General features: G+C 35.4%; 1 protein-coding gene across 1 annotated transcript in view; it reads left to right on the top strand.

The window, feature by feature from the left end:
* Positions 1-284: 284 nt before the first annotated feature.
* LOC107686092 (RNA-binding Raly-like protein) overlaps positions 285-10,454 on the top strand; it is a 23,660-nt gene continuing 13,490 nt past the window's right edge. The window contains exons 1-2 of the mRNA XM_016482930.1: positions 285-327; positions 6,458-6,728. Of these exons, the coding sequence (XP_016338416.1) occupies positions 6,473-6,728 (256 nt within the window). The 5' untranslated portion in view covers positions 285-327; positions 6,458-6,472. The remainder of the gene's footprint in view (positions 328-6,457; positions 6,729-10,454) is intronic.

Raw genomic sequence — 10,454 nt, 5'->3', positions numbered from 1 at the left:
GTGGTGGAAATTAGGGTAAGGGTAACTAAGGGTAATTTGATCAGCTACTAAGATGTTAGCTAGCATAAATATAGGCAATCTTAGTTTTAATAAAAATCAACCCCTGGGACATAAAAGCGACCGAAGTTGAAGAAACACCCAGCTATATAAAGCAAATGTAGTTGTAAATTGGCTGTGGATGAATGGATGCAGTATGGACAGGTGGATGGATGATGAAGCGGGCAGCAGCCGCTGTCACATGATCCAGTGAAGCTGAGATCTGAGCGATCCAGAAGCGCAGCTCTGCACTCGCTCTCCATCTCATCTGATGCTCGGTCTCTGTGATTGGTGAGTAGCTTCAGTGTTTCAGTTGCTGTCTTTCGCGATTTTTTAGGTCGTTATCAAATGTTGAGATGCTTGTCCTTATGTATTTCATGAGGTAATTTTAGATTTTATAGGTTTATTTTTCAAAGAGGTGCTAGATTCTTTTTATTACGTTTGATGGCTAAAAAATATCACGTTGACGTTAATTTTAAACTATAGCCTAATTAGTCTATTTATTTTATGAGCAAGGCCTGTAGGCTATTTTTTTAATGCATGCATGATTCATGAATCTTGAGTTTGTTCCGAAGTTTGCAGTACAGCCTCTCGCTTGATTTATTTTATTTTGTAAGATAGTTCTAATAGGAAGAGCTCAAATCTTTTTTTTTAATCTGATGCCAAATTAAAACCTTAAGTGTTCTGTTGTTCTTTAAAAACATCTATAGGCTACTGTATGTTCTTGTGACTTAAAGGGCTCAAACCCCAATACACCTAATTTGAAGAACCTAATGTGAAATGAAAAACTTTTTGAATCTGCAATGTGTAATAATGGCTGCGTTTGTCACTTCAGTTATTTAAATCTGTTGCATTTCACAGTTGGTTGGTCTCATTCACTGCATCTATACATAGCCTATTGCTATGACTGGTCTTGACCTTATTAAAATGATTGGTCTATGAGGGGATACTCTTGAGAATTAAAACCCTAAACTTCCTGCAAAGTTTGAAGAAAATCACATGACTTTCACAGAGTTGCCTTTCATTTTATTCAGCCAGCAATATTCCTTTTGTACAAGCACAGCAGGGGCAAAAGCATAATAATCAGTCATGTCCTCAACTAGATAAGATGCTCACAGTCTTCCTGCAAACCCATTTTCTTTAATCAATATTGTTCTTTTAGAGCCGAGAATGATAGTGCAGAAGGTGTATGTTATTCTAAAAAGAATGATTTACTATTCAGAATGTGTCAGTCAAGGGACAGGTGGGGGAAGCCAGCCGTGAAATATCCTTTCCCCAAGTAAGGCTTATCTCTCACTGGGAATTCTAGAAGGGATGGGAGTATCTACCATACCATACCTGGACAGAATTCCTGAGTCTTCCTCAGAGCTTCGCTCTACAAACCTGAATACAGATAGAGTATGTTTATTAACTTATCAGTTTTAATAGCAGGAATATTATAGATCAAAATCAGTCTATCTCCCTATTAACAATGCTCTATTGCGATTTAATTCCTCTGGTTTGTTTGGAAATTCATTGTAGATAGAGAATAAAGAGATGGAGTCTGCTCCTACTCAGAATATACCATCATCCTTAGACCTCATTGACTTTGGCACTGCAGTAATTGTACCCAGCAGGCTACAACCTATTCAACAGTGATTAAATCTTCCACAAATCTTTTAATTTAGTATTTGTAGAAGTTTCTCGCCTGTTCAAAATATTTTGTTGAAGGGAGAGTTCACTGATTTTCAATCAGCTTTGTATTGTTATGGCAGTATAAGTAAATGAACAATGTGCATTATTTTTATGTGTTACCTGCACCATTTATTAGTCAGCAAAAGCTGAGTGATGTAAATGATGTAATCATCTGGTGAACTTTTGACAGCTCCAGGGCTTTTGTGAAAACTACAGAGCGTACTTCCACATTTTTGTATCCCTGCTCACAGATAGTCTGATCAAGCCAGGTGCATTAAGTCTTTCACCCATTTTTCTTTCAATTAGCAAAAGTTTTGTTTTCCTTTTTGGAACTGATTGATCGTAGGTCACAATGATATCAGCTTATATACATTATTTTTTTCAGTGAACTTAAACCTAAGGTACATAAACTAAATTCAAAACCTGCGCTAATTGAAAGAAAACAAGTTGATAATGATTGAATCCAAGATTTGGTGATGATGTACCATAATGAGACATTTACAAGCAATTTCAACCAAATTACACAAATTAGGTAAAAGATTTTAATCACAACACGAAAATTAATAGAGTCATCTTGCGAGCAGTGAATTACCCCTTTAATGTTATATGTGAGTTTTGGATATTTGTAGGTACGTTTCATTTACAATAAAAAAACCCACAGGGAAATAACTAAATAAATATGTTTTCCATTATTTGTTTTGTTTTCAGCGTTATCAGTGATGTCAGCAGACTGTTGTTATCTGTGTTGACACAAATATGACCTCAGGGAGATGTTTTGAGACTATTTCAGTGCCCTGTTCATGTAAAAGTGAATGGATTTCAATCTTGAATTGACCCCGTATTGAGATGCACATGTCAGCTGCAGTTCATTGTGTTACCAGCTAATTAGTCACTGCTCTAGTGACCCACTCACACATGCCTGGTTGATTTTACTCTCTATTTGGGATCACCCAGCAGAGGGAGTAACTTAAATGTCTGCTTAATGCCAGAAGGAAGGTTTTAAAATAATGCCATGGCACGAAATAGTTAACAAAAGAACATTATGCCTTCTGAAGCTTTTGCGATTTCCATAAGATCAATATAAACATCAAATGATCCTTCATTATCTCATGAATGTAGATGTGAATGCTTAGTAAAGGTGAGGTGTGCTGTATACTGGATTGGTAGAAGCTCTTGTGATGATTTCTCACATTGTTTTTTTATGTATTCTGTGTGAAGTGTTTGAGAGTTTTCATGCAGAAACTGTCATCTGGACATGCACAGCATCAGGAACAGCTACTGTATAGAGTTAAACAGACATACAAACACAAATTTAGAATCAAAAGCTGCGTTAGATAAATGCAACAATAGTATCCTGTTTATTACAAGGCTAAATAAATAAATACTGTATGTGGACATAAAAAACTGATTTGAGTTGGTAATTTTATAATCTTACCTGTTTGTAAAAAAGTCTGTTGCAATGCACAACAAAACAATCAGACACAAGATGAACAGTAATTTATAACTAAATTTAGCTATTAAAATGTATGAGATGTTTTTAATAGAGAATGGAGATGGCTTGATGCCACATATATTTGGTTTTGATGGTCACGTACATTCACCCTTAACCGAGAAGTGTGAAGTACTGTAAAGAGTGTTTGAATGGGGAATGTGATAGAATAACAGACTGTGCGAGGGCTCAGTAAAGCTGGTGAAGTGATGGAGTTTGAAAGGGAATAGAAATGTCGTGTCCAGTCACAATGCCAGAGCTTTGCCATGCCTGACAACCTGAGAGAATGAGGTGAGGTTATTGTTAACACAGGGAATCAAAAGGTGTTCATGCATCAGTGATTCGGTAGGAATGATGAGAGCAGGATGCTGGTGTTGCTGAGGATCAGTCAGAGCGGTTGACTCACTGTCTCACAGATGAAATAGTTATTTTGTTTCTAGTGTATTGAATGGTAGATTTGATATAAAGGAATCTGAGAAAGTTGCATTGTTCCTTCTCTATAAAAAAATTAAGTACATTTCTTAATCCCAAATAGTTCTTTTCTAATAGCTTAAAGACTTTAGTTTAGTCATGAACTTGGTTTACTGGTAGTCAGAAGTTAGTATTGAGGGGAGGGGCATCTTCATTCTAAAGAACATTTGATTGGACAAAAAGCTGGAGAGTGCAGGATGAGTCATGAATATTTTTGTTTTGTTTTCCTGGCAGTGAAAGACTGTACATTTTAAATGCACATACCTGCTAAGGGTTTATTTTGTTAACTTTTAGCATATACACTACTGTTCAAACATTTGGGGTGAGTAGGATTTTTTTAAAATAAATTTTTCAAGATAATTTTATTCAGCAAGGATGCATTTAATTGATTAAAAGTCAAATGAATTTGTAATGTTACAGGTTTGTATTTTAAATAAATGTTGTTCCTTTGAACTTTCTGTTAATCAAAGTATACTTAAAAATCTATCACAGTTTCCACAAAGGTATTAAGCAACAAAATTGTTTTCAGCATTGATAATAATGAGAAATGTTTCTTGAGCACAAAATCAGCATACGTACTAGTATAATTTCTGAAGGGTCATGTGACACTGAAGACTAGAGTAATTCAGCTTTGCCCACAATGGAATAAATAATATTTTAAAAATATATTAAAATATTAATGTATACAGTTATTTTTAATTGTATTAATATTTCACAATATTACTGTTTTATTGTAATTTTATTCAAATAAATTCAGCCTTGGAAAGCATTGGAGGCTTCTTTCAAAAACAATAAAAAATCTTACTGACCCCTACTCTTGTGTATGAAGCTAACGGACTTGGACTAAATGCCACAAAATTCCAATATTGATTTCATAATTGTAGATGAAAGTGGATGTTTCACTTTTGAAACAGTCTCACCATAATAAAGGTGTGTTTTATTTTGAGAAGATTTGTAGTAGATATTATAGAACAGGGCTCTCCAGATCTCTCCAAAGCAATCACTGCAGACTCAGTTCCAACCCTGCTCCAATACACCTGCCCGTAATTTTCAAGCAACCCTGAACACCTTGATTAGCTTGTTCAGATGTGTTTGTCATAAAGCGTATGTTAGCTAAACCCTTGACAACAATGATTTTGCTCTATTGGTTATATTTACAATGAATACATACAAGAGATTTCTGAAGAAACACTTTGTCATCACTTGCAGTGACAGACAAGAGAAGCCTTATTTCAGAAGCTTTTTTTGAGTGTGAACTTCACACATCTCAGCTTTCTCACACTCTAGTGCGCCTCACAGCTCATTCTGACTGGTGTCTTCTCTGGTGTCAACCCTAGTGTTGCCACATCAGCCAGATGTATAGGTTCTGCATACATGAAAAGAGTGTTTAAAAAATATTCTGACAGGATCACGGGATCACCTAATATAAATAGCACTCAATAAAAAAAAACTATTTTATTTTTGCTCCATTTATAGCAACTGCAGTTATTAGCAATAGTTTGTTTTGGGAGGAGGGTGTGAATGGGTGGAGTAGGTACAGTATCTGAAAATAACTTTCTTTCTTGATCATAAACTTTTGTGTCTGTTGCCATGGAGATGGGTTAGGAAATGAACAGGTACATCATGAATGAGTCTGCTGAAACTCCATTGTATAACTAAGTCAGCTCCCTTTTTATAATGGAAATATAAATAATAGTTATTAGTTTTGTGTATCTTTTCACATCTTTCCAATGAAATTATGATATACATTGTGTATGCAAAGCAATATTCTATACATAGTCTATAGACAGAATGGAATAGAATATTCAAAAATCTTAGTGTTAAAGCGACTGTATTTGCAATTGAGATGACTGGGAAAAATTTCCCAGTTAAACTGAATTAACTCTATGCCATTTGCGCCTTTTTTACCTTGAAATATCAGTTTCAAAATCATTCTGAATGCACAGTGACTTCTAATAACGCAAATGGCTTATTCAAGGTTTTTTTTTTTTTTTTGTACATGTATCTTTTCACATCTTTCCAATGAAATTATGATATACATTGTGTATGCAAAGCAATATTCTATACATAGTCTATAGACAGAATGGAATAGAATATTCAAAAATCTTAGTGTTAAAGCGACTGTATTTGCAATTGAGATGACTGGGAAAAATTTCCCAGTTAAACTGAATTAACTCTATGCCATTTGCGCCTTTTTTACCTTGAAATTCAAAATTCAAAATCATTCTGAATGCACAGTGACTTCTAATAACGCAAATGGCTTATTCAAGGTTTTTTTTTTTTTTTGTACAGCAATTCACTGTAATTTTGACAATTGTAGGGGGCTCCAAACATCAGCAGCCAATGAGCTTGCTGTTCAACATTCAAATACTCGACTAGTGCTTGCTGTAGCAGTTGCAACATGCTTCAGAAACCCTCCACCTTCCCCAGCTCCACCTTATAGATCTGCTATGGGGTGATTTCATGCATGTTATACAAGGTGGTTATTTGTTATATGTGCAGCAGCAGTATTTCCTATGCTCACAGCAGCATGTCTGTGGATGTATTGGAAGTAGAAAGTCTTGGTACTTGTTCTGCTGCTACAGCAGCAGTGTAGCAGATCTGTTCCGCCAAGACCAAACACATTAACATTACTATGAATATTACCACGCTAAACTTGCTGTCAGGACAGAGATACAGTTACTTTAATTACATTTAAAAAATAGCTATAGTTCTTTGTGTTGTATGGAAAAAAAATGTTAAGGTTTCAAACATTTTCCTTTAATATTTGTTTTATGTGTGTTTTAGGACATCCTGAGAAGGATGACTGGGAAAACTCAAACCAGCAATATAACAAACAAGACAGATCCTCGCTCACTGAATTCCAGAGTGTTCATTGGTAACCTCAACACTGCTGTGGTCAAGAAAACTGACATTGAGCTAATTTTTGCCAAGTATGGGAAGATCACCGGCTGCTCTGTGCACAAGGGCTTTGCTTTCGTCCAGTATGCCTGCGAGGGGAACGCTCGATCGGCTGTGGCTGGTGAGAACAGCAGGATGCTGGCTGGACAGACCTTAGGTAAGTGAAATTTATTTCTCTTTTTATTTATGTAAATGACTGGACTCAAACAGGTGATTTCAATGAGGAAGATAGAAAAACCAGAGCAGGAGAAAAATGAGAAAAGGACAGAAAGATGTGAGATCTACAGAGACAGTTGATCTTAGGTCATAGCCGTTCCCATGGCTACCTGGTAAATATTCATCATCCTTTATTAAAAATTAAACTCCAATGTTGCAGCAGTGGTTTGAGTTGAACTCCAACGGGTCTTTTGTGCTGGACTGATTTTCCTTAAGGTTACTGTTACTTTTTTATCCACTACACGCAACCCCCCGCTTGCTTGATTTTATACAGAGCAGAGCATTTGTAACAAGCAAATTCAAATGGCTTGGGTTGGTTTTAGATGGCTTTGGACACTTTTCAGCTTGTCAATTGAGAAATCACTGCTCCTCATTTTAATATAGTTATTATAAAAACAGTAGTAACCAAAGCAGCCTAGTATTATTAAAATAAACATACAATGTTAAATTCATACATACATGCATACATACATAGGCCTACATACATGGGCGACATTTGACTCTTGAATCTAAATGAAATAAATAAATAAAAACAAAAGATTTTTTTTTTCCGGATGTAAGCATCAAAACAATTCCCTAGTTTATTGCAACGCATCAAAGCAGTCAATCCAACATAGTCAAGAATAACTTAAAGGTGCTGTATGTAAGTTTTTGACTCTACTAAAGCATAAAAATACCATAATATGCTTGCAGATATTTAAGAAACATGCTAAGTTAACATACTTGTTTATCTGAAAAACAATGCTACAGTCAGTTATTCTCCTTTGAAAATGTGCGTTCCGGGCCAGAATGTCGGTCTCTGTTTTGGTTTGTGAACCAACTGCCAGTTTACCCAATAGGTTATTTGCACATGACGTCACTGATGACCTGCGAAATGCAGCTGGAGGGCAGGAAGTGATTTTTCTCTCCATAGGAATCACTAGCAGAAACTCCAAATGCCAGTGTTTTGCGTTGTTTATGGATGCTTAAATTGGCCAAACCGAGAAACCACAAGGAGCTTTTATCGTGTACAAAAATGTGTTGTTCAAAAGTCAAGAAATTGATTGAAAAACGCAGGAAAAAGTGGCTTGTAAACCTGTGTATGCGGTCGGGAGGAGCGAAGCTCGTGTGATAATGCTCGTGTGTGCAAATGGTTATTATAGGATATAATCATATATTAAGATATTTATAAAGATATAAATAGATTGGGCTGCTATATATATATAGCGCTTTCATTGAATTGCTGCACACCCAACGCGCCTTACAATCGTATGAGGGGTCTCTCTTCATCAACCACCACGCTATTACAAGAGAAAGCTATGATAATCACAACATGTTGGACGTGATCCTTATGAAAAGTTTTGTTTTAGGTGCTGCTAACAGGACCAACAGCCACATGCCCTGTACAAGCAGCAAAGTTTCAGGAGTGACTGAAAAAGAACGACAGGAAAGTCGGTAATGTAGGCTACTGTTTTAGGCATGATAATTTCAGAAGGTTATTATTATTAATATTTTTAGTTTTTGTTCTTCTTCTTATTATTGTTGCTGTTGTTATTATTGTTATTTTGTTTTTAGATTCAAGATGCCACAAATTTAAAGGAGCTGTTAGAGGCAACAGAGCCATTGTTGGACTACTTGCTGACTGCTGGATGTCTCAGGCCTCTGAAAAGCGTTGAAGACCGTGATCTTCTTGTACATGACATCTTAATGTTCCAGATTGTCCACAGGGTCCAGAGAGCATTTGAAAGGTAACCTGTTTAGTGTTCAATTTGAAGCATATTTTTCTTGTTTTTTCTTTAGCTGAGAACAAAGAGTTTATCATTTATTTCACAAGAGTTCTTATGTCGTTTTGCTTCTTAAGTAAATGTATCTCGATTTAAAGGGATAGTTCACACAAAAATTAAAATTCTGTCATTACTTAACTCACACTCATGAGTAATATCTTAAATTATAATACAATATTTATTAATGGGTTAGTTAACAGAAAAATTAAAATTGTGGCTTAATTTACTCTCCCTCATGTCATTTCAAACCCACAAGACTTTTTAAAGCAGGGGAGTCCTGCAGGACCAATGTCCAGCAGAGTTAGATTTAACACACTTGCCTCATCCTGCAAGTTTTGGGCACGTGAGTTCCCAAACATGATGCATTATAGGGTACACCTAGCCTCAAATACCACTCAGTCAATAGCAAATACTTAAACTATTAAGAAAACATACTTACAGTAACTGATTCAGAATAAGCGCCATATTGTCTTAGCAAAGTCGAGATTGACCCTTTTTTTTTTTTTTTTTTTTTTTTTTTTTTTTAAGGTTGATTTTTCACTTGTGTATGTAAGAGGTTTTCAGTAATGCGTATGAATAAATTTCACTAAGGTTTATCAATGTTTTTTATTTCACTAGTGTTTGTAAGAGGTTTTTCGATAATTATGGCCTATACGGCCCCTCATAAAATTGAAATACTTGCCTGCCATTAAGGCGATGGATATGGAGGTTGTGGTGGAGGTTTGGCCAGCACCGGTTCCAGAATTAAATCAATAATTAATATTTATAAAATATTTAATAAAAATTAAATATGCGGATGTCATTCCCGAAACTTTGCAGGGTGTAGACTATGTGTCCGAAAAACGAAAGTTTCATATAAATTCTGATGGATTATAGCAAAGCGCGCTCCCTTTATCACTAAAAAGCGTAACTCATCTTCCTTCATCGCGATCTTGCAAAGTTCTGTTATAATCAACGAGGCTCTCTAAACTGCACAATGAATCTCTTACATCGCGTCTGCAATGAGATGATTCACGAGCGTGCAAAACTGTACTTAAAAACTGTGGCGCTTTCAGCGGTGAATGAATTTTGACAAAACGTTTCTGATTGGCCATTGCGTTTAAGAAATCAACAGATATGTCTGTGATTGGTTACATTGCTCAATGCTGCAAAAACATGTTGGATAGTTTGCCAGGGGCCCGTTCTTTGTCCGTCGCTAACTCAGTTAGCTGAATTTGATTGTTGATGATTTCGCTTGATCTTGGATAGTTTGGTTCTTCAAAGCTCATCCCGGAGTTGCTGTCATAGCAACAGGTCCGTGAGCTTAAACCTGCTCGGGAGCAGGCTTATTTCATGTAAACAGGATTAGATTGCATCTTTTTAAGCAGAATCGATACTTAAAATCTCTACCAAAATCGCTACCACCGCTACTTTATTATAAGAGTACCCTACTAATCCAGGGACAATAATTTAAAATAATAATAATTTAAAAATTAATTTAAAGATAATATAATAATGTTGTGTAGTCTTTAATACTATAAACAGTCAGTTTTACTCACTGAAATATTTATTCGTCATAAAATTATTACTTCATAATTGTATTCAAGTCTTACACACATGCTATACAGATAATGTAGAGTTGTGCATTAATTTGAGTGGTGACAGATATTATGGGAGTGGCTTGATGGATGCGCAGTAGATGCAGATAACATGATCTTGACCCTTAAGAAACTTTAATTAATGCTGTCACGTAACAAATCTGTTCAAATATAAAATTTTATGAATTGCTAATTACTACATTGAAATAAAAATGTAAAGCCTGTACAAATATTAGAAATCGTGAATATAAATATCCTAATTGGGAATCATGTAAAGAATTAAAATAAAATAAAAACAGTGCAAATTTCATTTATCTATTATAAAAT

The sequence above is a fragment of the Sinocyclocheilus anshuiensis genome, unplaced genomic scaffold (genome assembly GCF_001515605.1).
Source record: "Sinocyclocheilus anshuiensis isolate Anshui unplaced genomic scaffold, SAMN03320099.WGS_v1.1 scaffold930, whole genome shotgun sequence".
In the NCBI taxonomy this organism is placed as follows: domain Eukaryota; kingdom Metazoa; phylum Chordata; class Actinopteri; order Cypriniformes; family Cyprinidae; genus Sinocyclocheilus; species Sinocyclocheilus anshuiensis.
This window is presented reverse-complemented; position numbering and strand designations above follow the sequence as displayed.